Source organism: Dromaius novaehollandiae, chromosome 11 (assembly GCF_036370855.1).
Source record: "Dromaius novaehollandiae isolate bDroNov1 chromosome 11, bDroNov1.hap1, whole genome shotgun sequence".
NCBI classification, from domain to species: Eukaryota; Metazoa; Chordata; class Aves; order Casuariiformes; family Dromaiidae; genus Dromaius; species Dromaius novaehollandiae.
The window spans coordinates 26718078-26746065 of record NC_088108.1 but is presented as its reverse complement, the minus strand read 5'-3'; the positions used below and the strand labels follow the sequence as shown (position 1 = coordinate 26746065).

General features: G+C 50.2%; 1 protein-coding gene across 10 annotated transcripts in view; it reads left to right on the top strand.

The window, feature by feature from the left end:
• Positions 1-27988, top strand: part of STARD8 (StAR related lipid transfer domain containing 8) — a 106396-nt gene that overhangs the window by 50480 nt on the left and 27928 nt on the right. Inside the window, exon 1 of one of the 10 annotated variants that reach the window (XM_064518482.1) lies at positions 18540-18809. The exons of the other annotated variants lie outside the window; for them this stretch is intronic. Coding sequence (XP_064374552.1) covers positions 18728-18809 — 82 coding nt within the window. The 5' untranslated portion in view covers positions 18540-18727. Of the gene's footprint in view, positions 1-18539; positions 18810-27988 lie in introns of those variants that run through there. 10 annotated transcript variants of the gene reach the window in all.

The following is a 27988-nucleotide window of genomic DNA, read 5'->3' as shown; positions in this document are numbered from 1 at the left end:
CTCTTCAGCCCACTGCTCTTCCTCTTCTCGATCTCCAGGCCTTGCCTGACCTGTCCCAGTTAATAATTGACGTGTTACCCGTGCCACGTGGGCCTTGCACGCTCGCCGAAGGCACAGCAGCGGAGCTGTTTGTCTAGTCGTTTGAAGGATTCCTTATCAGAGCGGGGCACTTGTCATCCAGTGCCAGTTACAGGCTGAGCGAGTGTTAACGGCTAGCTGTGGGAAGGGACCTTCATAAACACAACAGCTCGGAGGTCCTTTCTTAATGAGAAAGGGCCCCAGGGGGCTTGGCTATATCATATCTCACTACGAAAAGGCACATCGTCATCTTAAATTCTTATGTTGTTACATCGTCAGCCAAGTTTAGCAGATCTTTTCTCCTGCCTTGTCAGTGTCCACCTTGCAGATCCAACTGGAGCACCAGGTTTGTGTCACAGATTGCTGCTGCCAGTTGGGAGGAAGCTTGGGACCAGCAAAACGTCGTGGCAGCGCTGGGCCAGGGTGTGGTTTGATATTACACCTTGTGTGCTTAAGATGTAGCTGCTGAAAGAGACAGTCTCTCCCTTTGCGTTGGATCTAGAGATTGCGTGGGTTTGGGGAGCTAATCCGACTGGAAAACATTCATCGGTGCAATCAGGATTGCTGCTTTCAGTGCAAATAAAGCAGCAGGAGCACGTGGCAGACAACTGGATTAGATGTAACATCAAACTGCACCCTTGGCTCTGATGGTTTGCATGAAAGCCCTGGAGCAGTAGGAAGAGCTGCAGGTCAAAGCTGAGTCTCCTCAGCAGCACAGTGTGGGGGAGTCTTTCTCGGCCTCGTCTAAAGCCTGGTCTGGTCTAGCTGTGCTGTCTGGCTTGCGTGGACTCGGATAGAGGTGCTCAGTGTTCACCCCGACTGTCAAAGCCCAGGTGTTGCAGGACGGGGTGAACCTTCAGCGGAGCCAGAGCTGTGAGTAGTGCCCTTAATGTCCCTACGTTACTAGCAGGAAGGTAATTATCAGTGTGTTTCCCTCTCGTGTCCTCCCATTTCTTTTCCTCCAGTCTATCCAAATTTGATTATCTAATGGGACTGATCAGGGATTTTCATGAGGTCATGGCCCTCACGTCCAGACCTTCCAAGACAGGATAACTCCTCCCAAGAAACCAAACTCCCAGCGGAATCAAGGACGCTGAGGTACCTTGAGCATCTCGGCCCCCCTTCCCCGGTTCCCAGAGGTGAGCATCTGGTCTGGATCTCTGGGTACCCTGCAGGAAAGTTCTGGGCCTCCCTTTGCTTGACTGGGAGCAGGAACTCCGCGGCTCCTCCCAGGATGGCATGCCACGGAGCCGAGCTGAAGGGGCCCAACGTGTGCTCGAGCCCGGGTGTGCCTGGGGATTTCCTGCCGTTTATCTGGGTGAGTGAAAGGCATCTGACTGCAGCATGTGCGTATGGGGTCTGGAAAGAGCCTGCTCATTCTGATTTAATCATAATCTTGCTGCACCCTTTTGGAGCAGTCTTTGATGCTTATGTTCAAAGCTTGCTAGGACAAAAGCGTTTAGTGCTTAAGAAGAGTGCTGGGGCTCTCAGCAGCGTATTCCCCCCCCTCTCTATGTGCTTGTTACTTCCAGAACTGCTAATGCAGACGTATGAGGTCGAAGTGGGAGAGGATCTTTCTAACCTGCAAGATTGTCACCTCTCAAGTGTAATTTATCTGCAAAGGTAGATGATGGGATTTCTGTTCTCTCTCATTCTCTCTCCTTTCCTTTTTTCTTTTTGCATGAATTTTACAAGAATATTTTCACTCTTGTCAGGAGCACAGGTTCTGTTTCTGAATGCTCTTTTGTCTTGTGCAACACAAGACAGTCGCATTCTCTTCCCATTTCTTCTAGGAATGGCAACAAAACATACCCCCTCCGCACCCCTCCCAAGTGGGAGCAGTGCTCCGGGTGCGTGTGCCACCCTTTGTTTTAGAGGGATGAGTTTGTCTTGCAAACTAAAGGCACCTACTGCAAGCTGTGAGGTGGAAACTGGTTATTTTGCGGAGCTAGGCCAGTAGATCTGCAGACCTGGCGGGTCCTGTCTCTTAGCTGCCAAACCCTGGTGTGGGCTGCAGGTGGGAAAAGGATGAAGCAGGGCTGTAGGGACTTCTGCCCTCCACCTTCCTCCCACCCCTCTTGTCTCCCACTAAGGGGTCAGGGCTTTGCACCGGCCTGTGGCTGGCATCCCGCAGTACCTCCTGGTACCAGTTCAGTCAGGGTGGTGGGGAAGGAAGTAAAGGTATGGAGGACAAGACAGCATTTGGAAAGGAAAACAAAACAAAGCTGAATAGAAAGGAGGAGCTGGAGAGGATGAGGCTTTGCTGCAAAAGCTGGGAAAAAACCTCTGGTTGGCAGAGCAGCCGGTTAGGCTGGGTAAAGCAGGTGAAGTGGCTGCTTGTGGGGGTTGCAGGCTGAGGTTTGTTCAGGGGACATTAGCGAAGGGGCGGCTGGGAGAGGGGATTTCCTTTATTGCACCCCAACTAAACGGTAAACGCTCAAGGGCAGTCGCAAACAGGCGTGTCACAAGACTGCTGGGACACTGATGCTCTCTGGTGACTCAGAGCTCACTTGATCTTCTTTCATCAGTGTAATTGGGTAAGAGCAGGACATGCGGGCAGTCAGAGCCAGCATTTGAGCTTCATTTTCCCAGACGATTAATTGCCCCAGCAGAATCTCACTGTAAGGGCTGCCTTAACGATTGCCACGTCCCGTCTCCTCCTGTTGTCTAGTGCTGCCCCTTTTCCCAGCAGAGCCTCCGCTCAGCTCTGTCTTTAAGGGACCGGTGTCTCTGGTTCCACAGCTCAGAGCAAGGTGTCTTTCCTCCCGTGGAGGACTGTCCCTTAGTGAGAACCACTGCTACGAGCCTTGCGGAGCACGAACCTGTCGGTGTCCTGCTTACGTGGGGGGGCTGAACATGAACTGCGTGTTCCAAGGGTTAACGCTCCCTCTCACCTAAGCCTGCTGCCTGGAGCTACCGATGGAGTCCGTAGTTTTGCTCCTGGAATGAAGTCCTGAGGGTTATGCCAGCACCTCAGAAGAAGCAAGAATTTGGGAAACAGCAGTTTCCCCCAGTTAAAGAAAAGTTTAAAGGACTTAGCATGCCTGAGATAGTAAATACAAGGAAATAGGTCAGTAACTTCACTGTGCTGGAGTTTCTTTCAGTGCCCTGCTCTGCTCCTCTCTTCTCCCTCCCATTTCTTCTCTGGCCCAGAGAGTATTTTCCTGGCAGATGCAAGACTGAGTGTTCAGTTTATGGGCCACATTAAATGCAGCGTGTCCTTAACAATGCCTTATCCTGTCCTTTTTATTTCACTCATAACGATATGTCCATCCATCAGAATCTGGTGGGCAGAGTAACAATTGTCAGTAACTGAGCTTGGCTTTAAGTTCACCTCTGCTTTTTGTCTTTAGTAATAAGTATGTCTGATTCTGATCTTTCGTGGCTGATTTGGAGCGGAGAACATTTCTTGGTGGACAGTTGTGTGGTCTCGTTGGATTCTGTGACCTGTAAGTCTTCCTTGCCTACAGGTTACCTCGGCAGTGATTGTCTCGTAAAGGCAGAGCAAAGCAGCTGTGTGTCTGTCGTTTTGTCTTCCCAGGGTCTCATCCTGTTACAAAAATTAATGCATTCTGTGTTGTGGCAATCTTGTAACATAATTGATAGTGTGACAACAGGTTGCAGAAACTAACCTGAAATCCAAATACATACTTGATACTTGAGAGGTGTTTTTATTGTCCCAGTAAAATGTGTGTCCAACACAGTATAATAGTACTTGCAGTAGGGAGCTTTTGCCGATACATTAGGCGAGGGTAGTAAAATAGGCGCGGGTTTCCAGGCAGTTTACATTGCTGTCCAACCCTCCCTGTTGTGTCCTGGCAGTCTTCTGTGGCACTTATCAGATGGGTATTTACTGGGAAATGAAGCTCTGCGCCATTAGTTTTCTTTTTCTATCACAGCAGTAGTGTCCTGGCTTAGAGATGTCCATCCTTTAAACCGTCCAGCATCAGCCAGACAGAAGAGGTCTGCTCAATTCCGGCATCTGCTGTGTGGTTTGCTGCTCTTTCCTGGGCATCTCCAGAGGCTTTAGACACTGAGGTTCCTACCCGGTCACTTGATTTACATGTGAATTTGTCTCAGTAGAACCAAAGGAGCAACTCTGATCTCTTGGACCCTGCTTGGACATCTTAAAGTCATCCTTCTCCCTCAGAGCTCTCCAAAGCCCTTGTTACTGCTCTCCAAAGTAACGGCCAGCTTGTGCAGACTTCTTCTGCAGGCATCAGAGCTGTTTACTCCAAGGACCTTAACAGACAAGGCAAGAAGCATATAGTGAACAGAAATTGTCTCTCTTCTCGGGAGATCGGCATGATCTCCTTCTGAACCTTCGCGCCCATGCCCTGGAAGGACACTTTGCTTTCCAGCCAAGCTGAAGCTGACCCCATCCCTTTCCTTTCCCACACTCGGTGACTGTACACACCTCTGCAACATGATTGTTCCAGTGCTGCTGGTGTGTTTAAAGAAAAAAAAAAAATTAGGCATTTTGCAGCAGCAGCTGAATCACATCAAACTACTTTGTGCATCTGAGACTTAAAGCCCTGAGTACACAGTTTTTAAGGGGCGCGTTTAAGGAGGTGGTACAGTCCGGTGACAAGGGAAGCAGCTTTGTGAGTACAAGGAGTTGGGTTGTACTCCTGGCTTTGCCCCGACTCACTGCGTGGCTTAGGAGGGGCTTTGCCTCAGTGTTCCCCTCTGTGAAAGGGGGATAACAGAGAATTCTCTTCTCTGTAAAGAGCCTGTGACCTGTGAGTGCCCTGGGACACTGCTGAACCCTACCACCACGTTTTTATGGGTCCTTTTGTCCTATTCACCACTCCTCTTCTGCAGGCCTGGGAATACTGGATCCCTGTGACAGCGACCAAGCCAGCGGTACTCGCGGGTTGCCGTCAGAGCGAGCGCTCGTCACTTCTGCGTCCTCCTGGGTGAGACCCGGCGTGCCTGAAGCCCCGGCTGAGCTCCGGGGCTAGCCAGCATCGGCGGCCTGGCCCGGCGGGAGGAAGCCAGGAAGCCGGGCTGACCTTCCCTCTCTCCGCGCCGAGCCGCTTTCTTTAGCGCCTCCTGCAAAACCTTGAACAGCTTCTATTTTGAGACAGCTGCCTCTGTGTATACTGGATTTCCTGGATTTCTTTTACCTTTCTTTTTTCTTTCTTGTTTTTCTTTTCTTTTGTAGGGACATTGGCATGAAAACAGTATCTATGCTTCCTCCATATGGGCTGCTTTAGTCCGCAGCCCATCTAGAATGAATGCGGTGCTATGTAGTCATCGCAAGCTAGGAATTACTGGGCTTGGATTCTGGATATTGCAATCCCATTATTGCAGACAGTGGTTTGCAGTCTGATCTAGCACACACGCTTTTACCTTTCTCATTGCTGCTTTCTAATTCCAGTTTTTATGCTGGAACCCCATCCCTGCGGTCTGCAGCAATCTCTGGAATTGCGTTTGTAGTTGCAGAATGATGTAACGCACCTCTTTAGGGAGCCTCTTACATGACATGGACTAACGCACCTCACAGGGGAGGTGTGAGGGTTAGTTAAAGCTCATCAAATGCTTTGGGGATGTAAAGCTTGGAAGCCTCCGTCCCCTGGGACATCACAGAGGTTTGCTGTGGATTGTGGACTGTCTCGCAGTGGGGCTCCGGCTGCAGCTGCGACAGAAGGGAGCACAGCTGGTCCCAGGTTCTGTTTTCAACGCAGATGGCCTCGGAATGGGAACGGTTCCTGGAGGCAGGAGCGGTGTTTTTGGGGTGGGCTATTCCAACAGAAGTCAAGGGTAGGCAGGCGGAAGATGCAGGTGCAGCCCCCCTTCTCCCCTGCTTCCCCAGTCGCGCTCTGTGGCGATGCAGGATTTAGAGTAATGCAAGCAACTGTCTAAGGTTGTCCTCTGCCTGCGGACTTGGGGAATGGAGGCTTAGATTAAAAGTGGGTCCCCCATGCTGTGAGCCTGGCTTGAGGGTCTGGTGCTTTCCTTACCAAAAGGAGAGTTTGGGTCTTGGTTGTGGATTTTGGATCGTTTTTCCTGAAGACACGGTGATTGTGTAGGGACATGGGGACCCCTGGCAAGAGGATCCTCTCATCCGGCCAACTGAGCCTTTAGTGTAGACATCTAGAAATTCCCAAAGGAGCTGAGACGGGGGGGCTGCTGACTTTGCAGCAGGGACTGAAGGGGTTAAAGTGGCTTTGCAGTGTGATTTTTTTTTTTTAAAAAAAAGAAGCTGTTTCCTTCATGTCCAGAGACAGTTTATTTTCTGGGCATTCTCCGGGACTCAGGGAGGTGCCTTTTCTTTAAGGCATTTCCTGTAAGCAAGTTTATATTTGGATTGGTGAGAGGGGTGGGGAAAGGAGGTCGGTGGTGGGGAGGGGGATCTGGAGGCCGGAGCTGAGTGACCTAAGCTTTTGGCTCCCGTTTCTGAAGCGTTCAAGGTGGCAGCGGCAGGAGCAGTGGTTTGGGGCTCGGCCCTTTGCCTGGGACCTCCTGGAAGGAAGAAGCAGGGCTCGGAAGTCCCCCGCCTGCTTCCCCGCGTCCTCCAGAGCACTTCGTCCCAGCCCGGTGAAATCTGGTGTGGGTCTGAATGCGCAGCAGTTCACACTGGGACGTTAGAGGTCCAAAATACACATTTGCACAGATGGATCAGACCAAACAACACAGAGTGAAACCGTCTGTGGAAGAGCAAGCCCTGATTTACATTAAACCGTCAGTGTTTAAAAATAGGAACAGAATCCCGTTACCAAGCTGTGCCTTTGTAATACTTCCCCCCGGTTTTAAACTCCATTGTTCTTGGTATTGTTAATTTGCCTTTGTTCACCGTGTTGAGGAGTCGTGGACCAGGACCCGCTGTGGTAGGACCTGTACAAACCACAGGGCTGACTGCGTGCACTTTGTTTCTCTGCAAGCAGTGCTGCTGTGTAGGAGAATTAGCTTCTCGTGCATGTACTTGGGGTGGCTTTTGCGCTTGCTCGTCTTCACAGGGTGACTGAAATGCAGAGTGAGCTGCCCGCGCTGGCTGGTTGCTTTGCGTCACCTTGCAGCTGCTTGGTTGTTAGTGCTCTCTGCCTGCTGGGATGGCAGAGAGCTTGCGACCGCTGGCATTGATTATTTATTCCTCTGTCTCGCAGAAAGATCAGAGAGGAATCGTGTGTTTCGGAAAATCAAGCTGACTTTAGCAAGGGAATTTGATTTGGGATAAAGACTCAAGTCAGCCTCCCTGTTCGTGCAGTAGCTCTGGTGGAAATTCACATTGCGCTGGCCACAGAGAGCTCCTGCCGGTGCTGCGAGGTGAGGAACTAGTACGTGCTTCTGTCTGTCGTCTGGTTATTTCTGCCTACTAAATAGTGACCTGCTAAGTCATCGTTAAGGATCTTTCTCTATAATATCTGCAGTGGTTTTTAGGTTAGCATTAGGAATTTACGGGGCATGTGAGTTTATCTCCTCCATAATTCACCACTGTTCACAGCAGAAATTAGTTATGTTCCCTTGCCCAGGAAATGGTCAGTGCCAAGGAAAGGTGATCAAAAAAGGGTGCCCTCCCTTCCCATCCAGGTTTCCACCCACCACCTTTAAGAAGATGGAGGCAGGTCCTGTTAGACCCCAAATTCTGAGGCTCATCATTGATCACCTCTATCTAATTCTGCTTTTTCCCCCCAAGATAACTTTGGTTTCTGTTAAAACAAGCAAGCAAGCAAACATGAAGACCATCAAAATTTACTTTGCTCTTGATGTTTGTAGTGCAGATTTAACTCTTTTCCCATTGGTACTTGATCAGGCATTTGCTCTTGTGCAGAATCCTTGGAGCTTTCTGCAGGAGTCCTTGCTGCCCCGTCGGTAAGGTGTAGCGGGTTGAGTTAACCTCAGAAGGAGACTCAGCGCTTCAAGCAGTTCTCCCATTGTTCCACATGCCAAGTTTGTTCTCCCCCATTTTGTTTTCTTTTTATTACTGTGATTTCCTAACATCGGAAGAGGCGAGTTATGAAACTGGAGTTATCCAAACACGTCTTGTTTGAAGATAGCGTTTCATCCAGCAGATGCAGCTTCCTGCCCTGTAAATGGTTTTCATTGTTTCGCTTTGGCTCCCAGCCCCGTGTCTGTTAGGGTCAGCGGCAGCGTAGCTGAGCCCTGGCAACCCGAGGAGTGGCGGTCTCAGCCGTGGAGTACCACCGACCATGAGGCTGCCTAAAAAGGCTGGACTGGGAGCACTGGTATTTTGTAGGTATCTTTGGAAAACGTTTTAGAAGCTGCCTCTTTCCCTGGATTAGGAAGGCAGCGTGCCTGATTTGGGGCTATTAGGGTGCTGACTCTGATTTGGCTGCTTCTTCAAGAGACTATCAGGTTTTCCATTATGCTTGTCTACTCTTCAAACAAGACCGTATCTAGAGGGTCAGGTGATGCCATTTCTTCTCTAATACACATGAAATACATCAAATCAAAATGCTCCAAATATTAGCCTTGCGCGCATCATATTGCTTGAGGGATCCTATGTGTTTGAATGGGATTCAGACCTTTGGGCTATGACCGATACCTGCCGTTGAAATGGAGACAAGAAGCAGCACAGAGACCAGTTACAAAAAACTGCATTGCTATCAGTGCTGTTCTTTCAAGTCTTGGGTGCAAACAGGATCATCTTGTGCCGGGCCCTGTACAAAGACAGCGTCTGGTCTAATGGTTTAGATTCAAATTGTAAAACAGGAAGAAACCAGAGGAGAAGATAAATAAAATAATGTGATATTGTTCAGTGGGATGGGGATTATTCCCAGGCAGAAAAGGCACCACATCATTGCCGAATCTCTTGTACTGCAGAAGAGGAGATCATGAAGAAGCATTTTGAAGGTACCTGAAGGCCCGTATTAGTGAGTCAGACTCTTCCCACTGGAACTGCTTACTTGTTAAACAGCAAGCATGGGAAGTGCATATAGTTGCAGCCATGGGAGTTTCTTTTACTGGTTCAAGATATTTATGCCAAATATGACATTTAAATCATCAAATTCTGATTTTGTTTAAAGATGTTTTGTGGTTCCCTCCCTTTTCAAGAACAGAACTGGTTTTATATTAAAGTTAGGGCTATTTTGGGGTGAAGCTTTTTCCGACTACAACTTGCTGAAGTCCCGTGGACCCTTCTCAGCCTAGGGCATGGAGAGAGGACAGGTCCAGCATGGAAACCCCCCAGGACATGCAGATCCTCTTCTCTGATTGTGCTGTTGGGTAGGGGGCCAACAGCCGCTCCTCCTGGCTGCTCGTACCTGAATCCAGATGCTCAGCTGCGTGGGAGGAACGCAGTCCCCTCCGTTCTCCTGCTCGTTGTACAGAAGGAGCACTGGCTCCTGCAGCACCTCTTGAAACCTCTGGTGGTGCAAGGCATGAAGTCCAGCTGAGGAAGGAGCCATCGGTGCCGCAGGGGAGGCCTCCTGAGGGAGCCCGGCCGTGTCTCCTGGGAGCCGGCACCTTTCCTGACACATGGAGAAAGTCACCTTGCTTCAGCTGAAGCCAGCGTCTTTCTCAGTGCGGTGGAAAAAAGCGCAGGGCTGGGAGAAGCCGAGTAACCTGTACTGTCCTTCCGTGTCTTTGAAGAGAGAATGAAATTATTGAGGGTTTCTTACAGTTTTGTTATCACTCTCAGAATTGAAGACTTGAAAGCCATTGAGCCCTAAATCAGGATTACCTGTCATAAAAGAGCATGGAGGAAGAAAAGGCTTTAGACGTGCATGCTGCACCTTGTTTGCTCAGCGTGTACTATTCATGCAACAGAACTGTTTCATGTGGAGCGGCGTGAGTAATGCCAAAAAATTACATATTTCAATCTCAAAATTCTTTGGCTTTGGATGTATTTGTGCCCTGTTCCTTTCCCCTTTTTGTTTTGCATCTGTTAAGTTTCTCTGGCTAAAAAATTCGTAAACTGTGCTTAGATTTTTAAGCATACAGTCATTCACACCATAATTATCTCTGTTAGGTAATTGGAAAGTACCATCTGACAGAATTTGTCCATTTTCTCCTGCCTTAAGCATTTGATCCAGAAAGCAAAAAGGTGTGAATTGATTTTCCTGTAGGACAGTTGAACAGCAAAGGTGACTTAAGAAAACAGTGGTCTGCTCCTGGACTATTGCAAATGTGACAGATGTGACTATCAGTGAACAGGGGGCTGGTCTTATCTCCTCTCATGATTGCCTGCTAGAATGGATGGTGGGCAAAATCTGTGTTTTGATAGTAAAAAGCTGGAAATTCCACTTTGCTTGGCAATTGGGAACAATCAACACATACGGGTAAAGCTGCAGGGATTTGATAGTTGACCTCTGAAGGTCACCTTGAGCGTAATGACTTTGAGCCCCAGCTTGCTTGGGAAGAAAAGAGAGGGATTACAGATATTCTCCGAAGCGGGCGCTGGCCTTCCCGGGAGGATGCCGCCGAGGCAGGAGAGGGAGGCTGGTGGGTTCGACGTGCCCTGGCCGGCGACGCGTTCCCCTTCCCCGCGGGAAGGCCGTGGGCTCCCCGCTCCGAGCCACCTCTGAGGGTGTTTGGGGAAGGACACCTGCGAGTCCGGTTCTTGTGCTCTTCCCCGGGTGTCTGCTCTTGGCCACCGCTGGGACGGAATACGGGTCTGCATTTGCTCTTTTCTTCTCGTCTGGGCGCCTCACCTCCAGGAACATTCAGAGATTTTCTGAGCAGAGCCAGAGGATAGTTAGTGCACTGGTGAATCCCACTGACAATAAGGTGAAGCTGGATGGTTACTGGGGGTTTCTGTTGCAGAGGACTTGGATGAGGATTTATTCATGCACGGTGGAAAAAGCACTTCTGCTCCAGCACCTGGATTAAAAGAGGCGGCTGAGGTGCCATACGTAATTCCCAGTGCTGTCCTGCCTGATCCATACCCAGACATGGGCTGGAGATCTCTGCAGTGGCTGTGGGACATGTAGCATAGGATTAACGACAAGATCAAGAAAGAAGTTTTTTTGATGGGATTTTGCTGGAAAGTTAAAGCATCTGTGACTCATGCTCCATTACCAAGGCATGCTGTTACTGCTAGCTGTGACCTTGTGCTCACAAGCAAGCGGTATGTAGGCAATAACTTGAGCGGGCAAGCCGCTGGTGGCTGAAGGATTCTGGGCAGCAGAGAGATGAAGGCAGGCTGGGACTTGGTGGAAGCTGACAGATTAGGTGAATTTTCAATGGACTGTATTTCGCTGTCAGAAGAGCTCTCAGAGGAGCTGGGTGTGCCTCAGACCTCTTCCTCCAGCGCCTGGCTGCTGTGCAGGAAGGTCACGCTGAACCCTTCGCTCGCTGCAGCCAGCGGCCGTAGTGCTGTGCCTCTCTCACTCGTTTCCTAACGCTTACCTTCTTAAAGGGAATGGTGTCAGTTTTTTTTCCATGAGAATGTGTTTTTTGTGAATGTTCGTTACGGGAGCTGAAGCTGTGCTGCACATGTTTATTCATTAATTCAGTTCTGCAGAACTGCTGCTCCAGAAGCAGCACCAAGCACTTGGCAGAGCTCTGTGGTTTGACGCTCTTCCTTCCTGCCCTCGTTTGAGCGCTGCAGACCCGGAGTTAGCTGTTTGCTTGTACCGATGGTACCCCTGGTACCTCTGCCTCCTCCCTCCACCATCGCAGCTGTGCTTTGGGGTGGCAGGTCTCGTTCAGAGGTGGTGGACATGTGAAAGGAGTTCATATCTCACTTCTGTGTTTCTTTGGTCAGAACCCTTCAGAGAAGGTAGAGCATAATAAGGTCAAAAGTTTAAATGATTAGTATTTGATAAGGTTCACTGAAATTTTATCTTTTGTCTCCGTAGAGGGGCGGAAAACATGGTGAATTAAGAACATCTGTCTTGGCAGTGACAGCCCTCCCTGATTACTTGGCTCTAGGTCAGGCTGGAGTCCTGTCTCATGAGACTTGAAGTCTCTGTGATCCCAGTCTTCTTATGAAGAATAAATGCAGTGATTACAGGTTTCCTTGGGGATCTCTCTGGCTGTGCTGGCAGAGTTGCTCACCTGCCCAACCACTTTGTTTGATGAAATTACCTGCTTTACAGTCTGATTTGTCCCTCCTTGAACAGGAGCTGTGTTTGTTAATGGCTCTTGGCAATGTGAAGACAGGCACAGATAAATATAACTAGATGTTGTGCAATTCTATGTTTTGCGGATTATTGAGGGACTTTTGTTTCTCTGCCAGGCTTCTAAGCCGATTGGGATATTGAATGTTACAATAGTGGCTTTGTAATTTCTTTTCCAGTTTTCTAATGCGAGTCATTCCGCTTTTGTCCATCGCGAGCTTTGCTTTGGAGGTGGGTAACTGAGGGGCATGCGCTCAGACGAACCAGCACGCAGAGCTCAGGACCATGTGCTGGGCTTATCGTAACTGCTCTGAAATTTGCTTCCCTCATTGAGGCAGGCACTGAGGGTTAGTGCAACGGACCTGCTGTGTCTCAGAGCTGCTTGGGAAATGGGGGGGAATTTTCTGCATGCTGTAGGGCTGCCAATGTCTCCAGCAAAGCTGGTTACTGTTTTCTTATCTCTTGGCCCAGCAAGTTGGCACATGTAATTTATCCAGTAATGGCTCCTTATCCAGAAGGAGAAAATAGTAACAGTGGACAGAGCTTGAAAAGAAGGAGAGCAACTAAGCGACAATGAGCATGGGTAAGCTCTGCTGGACCTCCCTGATGATGCTGGTGGAGTGAATCAACAGTCAAGGTTGTGCCAGAGGACAGGAGACTATTTAGCTAAGTTTATTCTCTTGCCTTTTGATGGTATCCTCTAATGGGGATGGACAGATGGCTGTTGCAACCATACTTCTGGTTGCAACCACAGCCTGAATGAAGCAGCCACACTTCTCAGCTGGGTTTTTTGGTGGGTAGCCTGGACCAGTGCTCGATACACGCTAGCACCTTTCCTGGGGCAGAAGGGACTAGCACGGGGCGAAAAGTTATAGGCCGTGTGGAGGAAAATGAAATGGCAGAAATGAGCTCTGCTCAGCGTCAGCCACTTATCCACCTTGGCAGGCCCGAAGTGAAGAGTCGCAGCAGTGGAGAAATGTCACATACTTCTTCCCAGTAGTTGCAAATGTGAACTGGAAAGGAAATCGTATCACTCTAAGCTAAGCAGTCCTGTACTCCAGTTTCCAGTGTCAGACTTCATAACCTGAAGTGGAATTGGGCAAAGGGGAGTTCTGCAGTAGAAGCACGTGGAAATGCAGGATCCCAAGCCTTTCACTGGAGAGCAACGTAATGGAAAGCGAGAATTAGCTCTTCCATGCCAGCTTAGTGATTTTAGCCAGATGGAATCTTGTGACCCTCTGCTTAGTTTTGCAAGTAGGTTGTTGGCAAATAGGAACAAAACGTCCAGTAACCAGCCAGCAGGCAAGAGCAACAGAGTCCCTCGGTGTAACGTTGATGGTTCGGTATTCCCGCGTGTGCGTGTGTATCTGTGCACGTGAGCCCGGGTGCAGGGCCAGGGTGTTTGTGCACGCGTATTTGTGTGCACGTGGCTGACCAGTGTCTTGGTCAGGACCACACTGTAACCTGCGTTTTTTCCAATAAAGGCAAGATACAGCTTCTCTCAGACTGTGCCAGGCGGTGGGCAGCCTTGTTCCCTGAGCAGTCGCTGTGGTTAATGTGCTAGTGCTTCTCACCCTGCGAAGACATCGAGGCTGCGTACTTGCTGGAGAAGCAGGGGCAGCTTTACACGGAAGAACAGGGCCAGACAGCTTCTGGTTTGACACTTCTCTAACCAGCCATTTCAGAGAAGCTCAGCACTTGGTTTTGTAATTGCTTTTGAAAACTGAGTGTTAACCAAGGGCTCTGAGTCTCTTCAGAAAACGTTAGTGTGCGAGTCAAAAATTAGTAACTCATAAAAATAGACACAGATGAGTTTTGGAAGGATATGAGCTGATTGATTTACCACAAATGACGTTAGCTTGCAGTTCTGAAGTAGAGGTTTTCTGGGGCAAAGGCTTTCCTCAGAAGTGTCAACAGGAGAATTACTGCACGCTACTGAGCCTGAAAAATAAACCTGTCTTTGGAAGAAAAGAGCTTTTTAAAACATTGTTCTGAAAGATGAAAAAAGTGAATGCAGTGGGAATTTACACATGGAAAACACTTCTGTGGAAACCATCTGTATATGAGAATGAAGCAGAAGTGAGATGCTCCAAGGCATGCGAGCTGCGTTCTGGGGTGTGAGAGTGTTGGACGTTGCTGCTTAGCTCCGTCGCTCTGCAGTACGCAGTAATACGGGCAGACTTTGACCCTCGCCTGAAGGTTCTTCCTAGCTAGTTCCCCACTAACCAAGGAGACCTGAGTGAGCACCTTAAAAGCCTTTCCTTTGGCCTTCCTGCTCTTACACCAAATGCAGTGTTAAAGCTCGTTAGCCCTGGAGGTGCCCGCTCTGGAAGGTGCGATGTCCCAGAGTGATGCAGAGCGTAGACAGTTGCACTGCTGTGTTGCATACTTAGCCACTGGCTGCAGGGTTTTTGTCAGAGAGTTTTTTCTGTGTGTGATTTTAGGTGAAGATTCCAGTATGACTGCTTTTAGAGCAAGATTTTCCTAAGAAAACCCCTCAAAGGCATCACACACGGGCTGGAGTCTTTGTCACTCTAGTTCCCACATGCAGGTTCTTCATCCAGCGAGGAATTTGCCTTCCATCAGCTGCGGACTCCTTCTCCCTCTCGTTTGTGGGCCGTGGCCCTTCCGGCTACGAGCATAAGTAAGATCATTGTGTTCAGTCGGGTCAACACTCAGCCAGGCAAAAAACCCCAAGTAGATCTTGGTGTGACAAATCTTTTACTTAAACAGGACTTTCACATGGAAGGGAATCTGGAAAAACATGTTCATTCCCGCCAGGAGACACTTACTTTGCCAGTAACTGGCCTCTGTTTTCTGTGCTGCTATTGCAAACGGTTGGTGTGTTGAATTAGGGCTTCCTGCTTGCTTCTCATTCATCAGCTTCTCCTTAGGCCTGACCCTACAGAGGTCTTCCTGTACTTCTGACCTTGCTGTCTGCAGCCGCAGAAGTGAGTTTAATGCATTCAGTGTCATAACTTCCCTTGAGCCTGAATAGCTGTGGAAGGAGGCGTGAGCGTACGTGTGTGTAAAACCCTTCAAAGGCAGGGATATACTTGGTTAACTAATAAAAGTGTTGAAGAGAGCCATTTAAACCATCTCTGAGAAGTATTTCCTAGTGCTTAAAGCAAATGGCTGGGATTCAGGCCTAACTCTTCAACTATAGATGAGTCCAGTTCCCTCCGTGGATCCTCAGATTCTCCATGTGCAATAAAGTTAGCAGTGTCCTCAGCTGTGTCCCAAGAAGCTTTGTTTGCTTTAGTTCCTCAGAAAATGTTATGATACACAGAAAATGCCGTATTTTAGACTGTATCCTGGTTGTGGGTAGGCATGTCTGGGGGAAAGGGGAAAAGAGCTGACCCAAGCAGAGGTCGCTGCGCTGACTCCTTTGGTGGCAGACAGACAGATGGGACCCAACAAGATAAGCCAAGTCTTTAATTCCCAGGGTAGCTGCTTGGTTAGCCTTCCATCAGGATTTAACATCTTGACTGTCAGGCCAGCATATGAGTCTATAACATTGCTTGAGGCCAGCTTTTGCATCCTGTTTTGTAATATTCCCTGACATTCCCCACATTCCTGGCAAGGAGACTTCTGTATTTTTTTTTTTTTTTAATGTTCCTTTGTCTCTTTGCAAAACTGTGACATCCTTTAAAACTACTTCTCAAAAAGCCTTTTTGCCTGCTCACTCCAGCAGCTCCTGTTAGCTCCATAATGAAAAGGAAGTACTGGGCTTGGACTGCTGCCACAACGCTGTCTCCTTCCAATGGGGAAAGGGGGAGAAAAAGAAAGAAAGGGTTATAGGCTCATATTTGGCTCAGGTCACCTCTATAAAACTCAGGTCCATGTTATGTGGGTTCTAACCTTGTTCTAAGGTTTCACTCTGATTTCCACATTTTCGTGATGATGATGGACTTGGAGCCCGGCAGGTTTGTAGCGGTGCTTCCTTTGCTACCGCAGCCTCTCTCCATAATGCGGTCTGGATGGTTCTGTTTTTGGAGGAGGATTTTGTCTGGACAGCGATGATTGAGAATGCAGAAGCCGTCACAGCGGTGCTTGGGTCAGTATCCCGCATCTAGCACTGGGCTCTGTCTCGTCCCAGGGTGGAAGGAAGCTAACCGAAAGGGCTGGGATGCTTCTGCAGCGCTGTATTCCTTGGGGCTGAGAGACCTGTGTTGTTTCCCCCTGGGAATCCGTGTATACTCCCGCAGAAACAAGGTGAGAAAGAACTTGGTGTTGGAGCCAGCAGCGTGACCTAGTGGGCTCGAGACACAAGAGTTTGACTTGAATAATTGCTTGTTATCAACTGTATTAGGATGTATCAGGTAAAAACTTCATCCCTTTGTGCCTCCCGCAGCTGGGCTGCGCAGGGACAAGGAGAAGAACAGGTTGAGAAGGGGAAGTGTGAACTAAAAAGCCAACCCGTAGGTGCCCGTATCATTTATTTTCCCCATGCTGGGGCCCCATTCCCTAGTTTTTCTGTTCTGCTGCAACTGGAAATTATGGTCTGGTTTCCTTCTGTGGTGCCATGGTAGCATTAATGCAGCCAGGGTTAATCATGGACAAGGCTTTTCCCAAGGGGAACTGGACCCAAATGCCCTTGGAGTGGGGAGGGCAGCACAAGCGTGCCGGCACCCGCCGTTGCCCCACACGCCTGCCCTCCCCGCGGGCGTCCCCGGGGTGCTGGTGGGAGCCGACCCACGTGCAGCCGGGACTGTCCTGGGCTTGTGTGTCCTGCAGGAAGCCTGCTTTGGGTAAAACCGTTCTTCATCTCCCACTTGGACCTGCAGTGTCAGCTAGGTTGGGTTTCTTTTGCTATATGTATACAAAGGCCTTTTTTACTGTAAATATGGTTGTTATTTATTATCAGTTGGCTGACTTCTGGTGTTGGCTTGTTTTTAGCAGTACTTTTGCAAGGGGAACACTTGCCTTCAGCCCCAAGAGGGTCGAGAACACTCAGTTTGGGCATTTAAGTAACCTGCTGTGTCAAAATAGTTTTGTGGGATCTTTAAGCGGCCTTGGTGGAGTGTGCACCGTGAGCTGGACCGGGCAGCGGCCACGGCATCTTCCTTTAAAGCAGACTGGAGGGCAGCAGCACTGCTGTCTTGAGGCCCGGTACTTTCTTACATCGCTAGTACATGAGATCACATTTGGAAGCAACTTTTGACTCCTCCTGTGTTGGTGGAAATTTTACACATGGTCGCTGGTAATTTGGATGGCCACTCAGACGCCTTCACATCTGCAAGGCAACTCAGAGCTGTCAGCTGGACGCGCTCTGCTGTCACGTGCGCTGGGTGGGTTCGTCCTTCTCCTTTCCAAGGTTTCGGTCACAGATGTATTTACCAGCCTGTTACTCTCTAAACTGTCCCCTTCTGCACTTTGGACCTAAAATCTCCCCTGCCGGGTCCCATTCAAACTAGGGGATCTCACAGCTCGTTCTGTAGAGTATTTATGCCAAAAACACCAAATCAGGAAAGTTATAGAGAATGTGCTTTTAATTAGATCACGTCGACCAAAGCTTCTCTTTGGACTGTGTTGTTTCCCTTCGCTTTAGTCTGTCTGGAAGGGAGACGTGAGCCCTTCCCGTGCGAAGGGAAGGAGCGCTCCCGGGAAGAGGACGCGCAGGTGGGCCGAGCAGACCACCAAGTCTGTAGCAAATTAGGGAATTCAGGGCTATGTATTTTCAACAGCAGGTGCTCCTGATCCTGCCTCTAAACCACTTTTTTCCATAGCTTCAGGTCCTCTTAAGACTCTTGAGGGACGGGGAAATTTGTGATGGCACCAGTCGTTACGTTACATTTTGTCAGCCTTTGCCCTTATTCTGCACAGTCAAAACACGCTCCTGTCACTGGCTACGAGAATGGCTTACGCATACCTGTTTTTTAATACGAATGGCTGACTACGAAAAGCCACTCCGTTGAGATTTAAGGCCAGTGATATGACTAGTCAGCATCTGATGAGATGGGAGAAGTGGTTTTGCTGGCACCCCATCGTCCTCCTCCGTCCTCCCCCGCCTCCTTAGGTGGGTCGTGCCCTGTGCTCCCCGTCAGTCCCGCTTCTCTGCGCTGGGGATGGAGAGGAGCACCAGCACTGCAAACTTCAGCACTTCGGCTGGTTGGAGCGGCACCCAGACTGCGGTGCACGAGCAGACCTCGCTGTTTCAGCTCCCGAACGTTTCACGCCCAGCTTCGGCGTGGGACCGTACCGCCCCCGAGCCGGCAAGCCCGGGCTGTCCCCCCGCGCCCGGGCGAGCTGCTGCGGCAGAGGGAGGTGAACGTGCCCGGCCAGGCAGCGTGCAAGAAGAGCTCGAAATAGTTAAGCTGCGTGCGTGCGTGCGTGTGCACTATCGCTTTCTCGCGCTCTCCCCCTCCTGCTCCCACCCCGCTATTTAAGCCGCTCAGCCTGTTGACTGCACAGCCGCAGATGTCCTGTGTGTCTCTAAAGAGAAATGAGATGCTTTCCGTGCACGCGGGGTCGGGACGGGCAGGCGTGATTAGCTCGGTACCGTAGGCCTGCATGGAGAGGACCCGAGACTCCAGTTTGCTGCCCTGGGCTGGAAATCCTCCCGTTGCCAGTGGAGGGTGCTCGGGGTGGCTGAAGCTGGGGGGTGAAGGAGGCCAGTGGTCATGCTGATTTTTTTTTCCCCCCCTCTGGCATTTAATCCACGGTTTCCAATGAACAAAGCCAGGATTAGCAGCTTATGTCATGGTGAGTCTGCTCGTGTCCCTGCTTTGCATTTTCACCCTGTGGAAGGTTTCAGCCAGCGAACATGCTTTCAGGGGGGCGGTGGAAACAGTTTGCAAAATGATGGTTTTTGTTAGAGATTTCTTGAAAACAGAGTTTCCTCTGCGTCTAGTTAGTTTGCTTTGGCTGTTGGGCTGCAGGGTGAGGGAAGGGGTGGGAGATGCAATTCTTCTCTGTTGTTACAGGTTTTTTTCTTGGAAAACAGACCAGTTTTTCTTTCACCTTTTTGTTCTTGGAACGATCTGTAGCTTCTGCGTTGAGAAGAGCTTTCCGCTGCTGCTCGGAGAGGGGCTGCAGTCAGGCTCCGCTGCTCCGGCGGACGTGAGCCCTGAGAAGCCCTGATAAGACGAAGGCACTAACATTGGGGGTGTAGTTGTGCGTGCAAAGGAAGGAGGGGGGAAATGGATGCGACAAAGTATAGGCTGGTTTCAGTTATTCGGTGGGTGGCTTTTGCTTCAACCCCTCTGCTCCCTGCTGAAGAGTCGGCAGACGTAATAGCACCGTAGCCTTTTTGGTATTTGGGCTCATTTCTCACAGTCGGCCAGGCTGGTAAAGACGCTGTGGCTGCTGCATGCCAGCGCGCCCGAGCCTCTCATTGCTTCCTGCGCCCATGCCAACACGGCTCTGTGCGCTGACCCCCGCCTGCCGCCGGCCCCCGAGAGCGGCCGCCACGAGAGCTGCCGTTGGCGGGACGCCTGGAGACGCGCTGAAATGCCAGCCGTGCCAAGGTTACACTTCACGGCCTCTGAACCTGTATTTGCACAAACGCAGTTTTTAGATAGAGGGAAGGAGGACGGGGAGGAGAGGGAGGGAGCTTCGCAGTTAGGAAGGGCGAGCTCTGGGGTGGGGAAGGGACTCAGACATGTTCGTAGCAAATGGAAATTCCTCTCCAGGCATTACCGTGCAGCTGTATTAGTGACCAATGCAACAGCAATGCTGCTAGCGTCCCAGCGGAGGGCTTGTGTTTTTTGGATAGCGAAAGGGGATCTGTAGCTTGTTATTAATTCCTTAATACTCCAGACAGAGTAGATCCTATGGGCGTACTGAAAGTCCTGCCCCAGCATATGCAGACCTGCACATTTGCATGAGAAATGTTATTTGGCTACTTTTTATAATGAGCTTTTTTTTTTTTCTTTTGGTTTTATGGCTTGATTTGTAGTTCTCTCCCAGACAGCTATAGGGAGGTCTCTCTGTCTGGGAGGTTAGCCCCAAGGCACTGAGATGCAGGCTGGAAGTGCGGTGGGAGCTCAGTGCAGGCTTTGCTGTCCATGGCCGAAGGGCTGAATTGTGCAGTTTTGGACAGGAAATCTCTTCTAGAGCATCTTTAAAGCATCCACTGGTTGTGACAGCTGTGACAATCCCACCTCCGACAGGCTAAGGCTTCCTCGAGCTCCTCCTGCTCCAGTGGTGCAGGCAGGATTGCTGGAGGGAAAGGCACCACAGGCTGCACAGGGTGTTGCAGTAGAAGATACCATTGATGCCGTATTTTGTAAATGAAGCTCCTGAAGCGTGCAGTTTGCAGCCTAAGCTGCAGTATTGTGTTCACCTGCACCTGCAGGATTTTGGATTGTTAAAAACCTTAATTTTGCAGAGATCTTTCTTGCATTTGGTAGGATTGTGCACAAGTTTAGAAATGAGCATGTGCAGGTATCTGTGTAGAGCTGCAGACCTCCGTTGCTCTCAGAGCTCTCTGTGGACCAGACACAGTATGAAGATGCAGGGACTAGTAGGTAAATGGAGTTTGACTGAAGGAGATAGCCGGTGGGCTGCTAGTTGGTCGCACTCTGCGAGTGGACAGGGGAGCGGAGGTGACTTTGGAATCACGTTTCAGCGTCTGAAGTGCGGCGATGGGTGAGGCAGAAAAAGGAGGCAAATTATTGCAGAGAGCTGGAGGAATACTTGATTCTGGCTATCTTTGTACTGTGATGTTTAAAAAAGGAAAAAAGGAGCCCTAAAGTAACCCTTTGTGCCTCTGAGAATTTAGTGCCCGTTTTTTCCTGCAGGGAAGCACTTTTGTGCAGGGGCTTACAGCACTGCCTTGCCTGGCCCTCAGCTCTGCCAGCCTGCACACCGCGTGTAGGCTGCTTTGCTCGTGGCTATGGCAGGTCTGGATCTGGCTTCACAGTTCTCCAGAGACTGCGTAAAACTCCCGCTGGAGTCGATAGGACTCTTTGCATTCCTCAGTTGGGAATTGGTTTGTTCTGTAGTTCTGTGCAACACAGACAGAGCTGCAGAGAGACCGTGGTGCAGCGCTTCTCCGTGATGTTCCTCTGCTGACAAGCACTGGAGTTTCTTCTAAATGAGTACATAAAAGCAGGGCGAAATTCCCTCCTGTGTTAAGCAAGTGATTATTTTTTTTAGTATCTGGATTTAAAAGACGGAGGAGCTGGGAATAGCTCCCAAGTATGTAGTACAGGAGAGACACCTCAGCCGGCAGCGCTGATTGGAGATGTGAATCTGCATCAGCTGGAGACACCTCGTTACGGAGTTGAGAGCTCTCTGCAAAGAGGTGAGCTGCCACATACTCTGACTTTTTAGCAAAACTATTGCCCTTTTCCTCTGCTTTGACAGGTAGCCTTACCTGACGGCTCGTGTCCCCTTTCACGCTGGACGTGCTGTGGTGAAAGCAGCACCTGTAACGCACTGCGATGCAGCTCTCTGGATTTTAAGCATGTTGGAGACAGGGTTAGGCTGGAATTGCATCTTTTTGCCAGCGCTGGTTCTGATGCTTTTCAAGCAGGGGAAAATGGGGTCTCGTTTTTGTCGAGGAGCGCATTGAACGGCTCCTGCTCGCCGGGGCACGCGGCTGCGGTCACCCCTCGGCGCGTTGTCGGAGCGGGCGGGGGGAGCCTGGCACGCAGCTGACGGGCTCGAGGGACGGCGTCCCTTAGTCCAGACAAAGAGCCTTCGAGATACCGGGATGATCAACAGGAAAACAACAGTGCAGTTTTAGAAAGGGTGGGATACAGGATGGGCAAGGAGTGTTAATTTTGTTAATCTGAGTAGCTGTTTTCATCTTGTTTCTTGTCTGGGTTTTCAATATCAGAAACTAAAGCGCTCGGCCACCACAGCCCCTTGAACAGCAGAAATGTATGTAATTAAGACATCATATGTTTAATCAATTAACAGTTGGATTGTCAGGAACCTTAATTAGGTGGAGGTACAAGTCTACTGTCTTCTCGGATGGTGCATATGCTGCTGCAGAAAATGGATAGGTGCTTAGGCACCTTTTTGAGCAGAAACCACCGTATCTGATATAATTTCCACTCTTTGGGAAGGCTGTTTAAGCAATGCCAGGCTCCCTGTGAACACAATGATATACTGTTGGGCACCGGCTTGCTGCCATTTGTACCCGTGCCCGGCTTGCTCGCTGACTGCAGGTGCAGAGTTGTGTCAGCGCGTGTGTGTGAGAGAGCGAAGTTTAGATTAGCTGTTCCTCTTTTATTCTAGCCAGTTGTGTGCCATATTTTTCTTTAAAATCTCTGTTTTGAATTGTACTGGAGTGTCTTGGTGTTCTTAGCTTGCAAAGGGTAATGAACTGAAAACAGATACTTCTGTTGCAGTGCAGTCGTTTTTACAAGCATCGTTTATGTTCCTGCTGGATGCTTTAGCCATGCAAATGTGTTTTTTAACTCTTCTTTTTACTGGAAAGCTTTTCTCTCTCTCTGTGTGGATATATGTGCATTTGCGTGGATGTGGGCAGCTAAGCAGAGTAAATACATTATCCTTAAACTCAGGAAGGGAATAACCTAACTGGTGCCAAAGAGAAGACAGCAACTTTTCAACCCCAAGTCTAGATCTAGATAGCTGCAATCAGTCAACCATGCCAGCACTGACTCATCTTCTCGGGATGGCGCATGGGATGGTCTGGAGTCAGAGCCCCGCTGTCCTGAGTTTGCCTTGCCTTTTCCGAAGCACCGGAATAGAGAGCTTCCTCCCGGTCCGCTGCGGCCTCCTCCTTCAGCAAAGCGAGGGGGGGTTTGCTGCTGTGCCCCCAGGTTGGGTGGAGGAGGATGAGTTTCTGCCTTACCTGTCGTTTCTCTGGGGCTGGAGCAGCTGGAAAAAGGCGTGTGGGGGAGGTGAGAAGGACAGATAAGGGCCTTCACCCTTGCTGGCCCTTTGTTTCTTTTCCTATTAGTGCCCTTTCTATTCCCTCGTTCCCACCAGACATCTGTTCTGCAGCTGCGGAGTTTAAACACGGCGCGGTTAACCCCTGAGCTCCACAGCAGGCTCGTTCCCAGGTGCAGTCCGAAGCAGGAGGCTGTGAGGAGGTAACCTGAGGTGGTTAAAGGTGCTGAGAGACACTGAGGAGCGGAAATGTTTCTGGGGAACGTGCATCTACAATTACCTGGGCAGAGGAAGTCCCACCCCCGTGGTGAGTGCTCCACCGCTCCTACGCAGATACCTATCTTTGTCTAGTCTACCATGCTGGCTGCAAGCTAAAACCCCAGGGAGAAGCAGCCATGAACCCCAGAGGACCGGCTACGTCCTCCTTCCCTAGCTTGTTAGCAAGAAACAGACTGGAGATAGCAGAGGACCGTGCTGCAGTACAAGCAAAGCCAGTGAACGGTGGTGCAGGTGGACCCCGGCTTGGTCCACCTCTGTCGCCCCACCACGCCTCGCAGGCACATCTGTTGGATCTTGTTGTCCAAGCAGTTCAGTGATTTCTTCCTCCAGCAGTTCATACGCCCCATGCCTCCTGAGCCCGTGCGTGATTTTTTCCCCCTTGCCATGTTGAGGCACTCTTAGAGAAGAAGGGACTCTTCACTGCTACGTAAGATTAATATTGGCTTCTCTAGAGATGAATGTTAAGCTTTATTGTCCCAGTGAAGTAAATAACGAAAGGAGAGAAGTTTTCTCCCCCTTTTTAAAATAAAGAATATAACATATTTGCATTTCACAAAGGTATGACAAAGCATTATTGAGTTGGGGCTAAATTGGCTACTTCCGTTCTTTCTTGCAATTTTTATTTAAGGCACCAAAAGCTGCAGGCATTTCAGATTGGTCAGTAAAGTTTGTAGAAGTAGTTATGTTCCCTCCATGCAGTTGTTCACATGTTGGTAAAGATCAAGTGCAGCTATCTGTCTAAGCTGCAAACCTGCAAGGGGAGATGTTGCTTTTTGGATATGTATGGTGCAGAGCTGAGTTCATAGTACTGTTTGAGACCTCTTAGCTTTTTTTCTTATAGTGCTGTTTCTAAAATGCAAAGCATTAAGGTTGTACAGATTTTGAGTGGGAAGGACTGCATTTTAACTTTCTTTAAAACAAAAGAAGACAGAATCAAGACTAGTATTAAGCTCATTTACAGCAAAGGAAATATAAGCTGTCACATTCAGTTAATGATTGCAGTTGCATGTTTAGCACTTCCGTCTTTTTAGAATGAAATATGATTTCTGTGCATATGAAAAATTCAATTTCTAAACTGAATTTCTTCAAGCAATGACATAAACACCTTTTTCCTCCGAGCATTTTGTGTCCCCAGTTGCATAATCCCGGCCCTGCTGGGAAGTGGGAAGCAGGATCACCGCTTTGGAGGTGACTCGGCAGCGCTGCCAGATGTGCTCTGTGCTGTGCTCAATGGAGTGCGCGCGCGGTGAGGAGCCGCGAAGACTCACGTAGGACAGAGGTGTTTCAGAGAGATAACCCTGGAGCTAAGATGAGATGTGAGATGGGCAAAAATAAGGCCGTCTGGGGAGCTGTCTTGGAAGTAACTATTCAACTGCTGCCCTGAGGGAAGTCCTCTGAGCACGTCAAGTCTAGATACCACCTCTGCCCTGGGCGGTGGGATACCCAGGAGCAGTAAAGCATGTTTTGCTATCTGGAAAGTTTGTTTTGACAATAGAACAGCAATTTGTTTAGCTCTCTGGGGCCTTCATTCCTCTCCTCTGTCCTTCTGAGAGGACCTTGCTGCTTCGCTGCAGCTTCTGGTCTAGCTGCAGCTTCTGGTCTAGCTGCAGCTTCTGGTCTAGCTGCAGCTTCTGGTCTAGCCGCTGCTGGGCAGAGCCCTTGCTGGACTGGGAAGGATGGTGAGGGAGTGTGTAGTGAAACGGAGTACGTGCTGGAAAGCGCTGCCGGCGCAGGTGGGGAAGGAAGGGAGGTTCTCCTGGATCCGGGGCCAGCGGCTGGAGCGTAATTGGGAGTGGAAGAATTTGGCATGACGCTTGAAGGTGGTGTGTAAGAGCAGCTGGGAAACCCAGCTGCAGTGGTCCCTCTCCCTGCCTTGGTGGAGGACGTGGCCACACCGCTGCGTGTGAAGGTTGGTACCGGCCGTGCTCAGGTACGGAAACTCTGGGGACAGGCAGGGCGCCGAAAGCGTGTTCGTCCCGCCGTGCTTCGGCACGCTCGCGCCGACACAGCGCGCTATGCACCAATTTTTGCGTTGCCTCTGTCCCCAGCTGCCTCCAGGAGCATTTTTGTCCCCAGATTTTCCCTTGTGTTTATCTTGCATCATACGGGAGATGACATAAACCGGGATATAAACAGGAAAGTGGTCCGGTCCGCGTGCTCTGGGCAGCAGCCTGGGCTGGCGTGCGGTCGCGTTGTGACCCTGCTCCCTTGCTCCGCTGCACCTCGGGAGCGGCGGCTCTGCGCGGCGGCGTTCGGGCTCCCACCGGTTCCTCCATCGCGACGAGTCCGTGTTGCTCAAGGCCGATGGGGTATTTCAGGGCTGGAGCGTGACGGAGGCATGTGAGCAATCCCTTGTTGGCGGTACAACAAGGAGCAGTTCCCAAAACTTGTGAGACCTATTTGCTCTGCGAAGGTTAATTATGGAAACGCGCTGCGTCTGGGACCGGGTCCAGCAGAGCCTCTCATTGCTATCTCCGTGCCCTCTCCATGCCTGTGGCTGTTAGTCGGTGTCTTCGGGGTGTCCTGGGGGCCAGCAGGGCTAGGAGCAGATCAGTTAGTATTTATCAGCCAAACAAGCCGAACTGAGCGTGGGCAGGGAATGAACGTCACTGTGCTTCGCGGTGCGAAACGCGGCAGCCCTCCCCAGCCCTGGAAGGACAGGTCTGTGCACGAGGGGAGTCCGGTGTGCAAAGCCCAGGCCTGGCTTTGCAGAGCCGGGGCAGGAGTGGGAGGCCACGCGGGGACAGGCTTGTTCGTGGAGGGATGACGCTGGTGCTGGAAGCTGGAGTCATTAGTCCCTTCCTCGCTGTGAAGTGTCTGTAGGGAAGGGGTGTGTAGGATGATCGCATTTCTTTGGCTTCCTTTGTGCTTTTTTCGGCGTGGCTGGGACACGCAGATCTGCTTCTCCCTCCCTTACCGGGAGCCCAGTCGGGGAGGGCCGACGACGGTGGTGCGAGAAGGTTGTACCGGGGTGAAGGAGGGGGCAACCGGGCCTGCGGAGCCGTGCCCAGGCTTTGCAGGGTCCGAAGAGGCCTTTCTCAGCTGCATTACTTCCTACCTGGGTCGTGTCAGAAGGGTTCAAATGCTGTGATCTTCAGTGCCTTAGAGCCCAGGTTTTATACGTGTGTATGAGCGTGTGCATCTTCAAAACACAGGGAGAGAGTTGGCTTCATTCAGTAGTGAGTGGTCCAGATTTGGCCCTTAGATCTGTTTCAGTGATGCCACATCCAAAGAGGCTACACTGATTTCAGTGAGAGAAGAAGCAGGTGTTACAGGCAAAATTAATTCCTCTAATTTCATTTACACTTGGCATGCCTCTGGCCCCTATACCTTTCGCGGAAATGTAATGAGTTTCCCTAGTGAAATGGCTATTTCAGATCCTCCCTTTTTAAAGTAGTTAATAGATACGTCCCCTGATCTGGGAGATGTGTCAGGGCTTTCTGTCATTTCCTTAAAAATGTAGGAAAGTATTTCTGTTTACGGACTGGGAAGGGAAGCTAAGCTCCACTTCTGCATATTAAATGTTTTAGGCAATGGTTTATTTTAAAGCATGATGGAAAGAAAAAACACCAAAAATAAAAGGTTACCCACACTAATGCTGGAGCTGAGCTGAGTCTAATAGGAAGAGGCTGCACTCCCACTCGCATCTGCCTGGCATCTGATTTCATAGCTTTCCATTGTGTAATGTATGGGCAATTTTATGATGTGGTTTTCTTTTCACACACTAATTGGCTGTGTGGGACTTTTTATGGGGATTTTGGAAACTTGCTCTGAGAAGCTGGGATCCTGGGGTGTTACTGCTGTTTTTTTTAAAGGGAAAGTGCAGAGCCGGGGTCCTGGGAAGTGGTTTTCCTGACTGTAATTAAGTTTGCCTCCAGTGTTCCAGCTCACTGGTTTTAGACCTGTTGTTTTATTGTATCTCCCAGGCTTTTTCAATCCATCTCTGTTTCAGGACCTCACTGAACAGTTAAGTCCGGACGGATTACCTGTTATCCCTAAAAGCACTTGAGGGACAGATCTAAGTCTCCAAACATCCCTTTCTGCCCCCCTGAAGACATCCCTGTGCCAGGGAGAGCAGCCCCGGACAGCTGCCGGAGGAGAGCACCCATGGCCGGCCCCGTCCGGGAGCTGCGGGCCCCTGGGGCCGGGGTGGGCGGCGTGGGGTCCCCACCGTCTTGTCTCCCACCCTTCGGAGCTGACAGCAGAGCCAAAACCAGGAGCCGTTTCCTCTGGAGCCGCTGCAGACCGGGCACGAGGTCTCGGGTGCTCCCTCACCGGTGGGCTGCGTCAGTAGAAAATGCCTCTGTGGTCGCACCACGGTCCAGGGGTCCGCGTCAGGGACTGCCACCGTGATCGTAGGGAAAGATGTGTGCGTGGGGGGGTGTCAGCCATTTATCATTTTTTTCCACTTGCACTTGCGAAATGAGAGCCTGTTTCTCTTTCTTCTTTCTGTTTTTGCTTTCTGAATCTTGCTGTGACATGCTGTGACATGCTGTTGGGTCTGACTTCCCGATCTGTTAGGGGAAAAATCAGCAATGGAGTAACCTCTGTCCTTTGCATCAATTTACAAGAAAAAGAACAGTTCCCTGAGCTGCTGAACTAATGAAGCCTTTTTCTTAATGAACTCGTGCTGGGCACTTCTGTTGTAACTTGATTAAGCTTTGGCTGTATCTTGGGCTCCCGCATTATCAGATGCAAGAGAATCAGGATGGGGGAGCGTGATTACGGGTGTGTTACCCATGGGAAAAGGCATCCAGCCTCAGCAGCCCCCAGAGAAGGGGAGAGGCTTTGCCTGG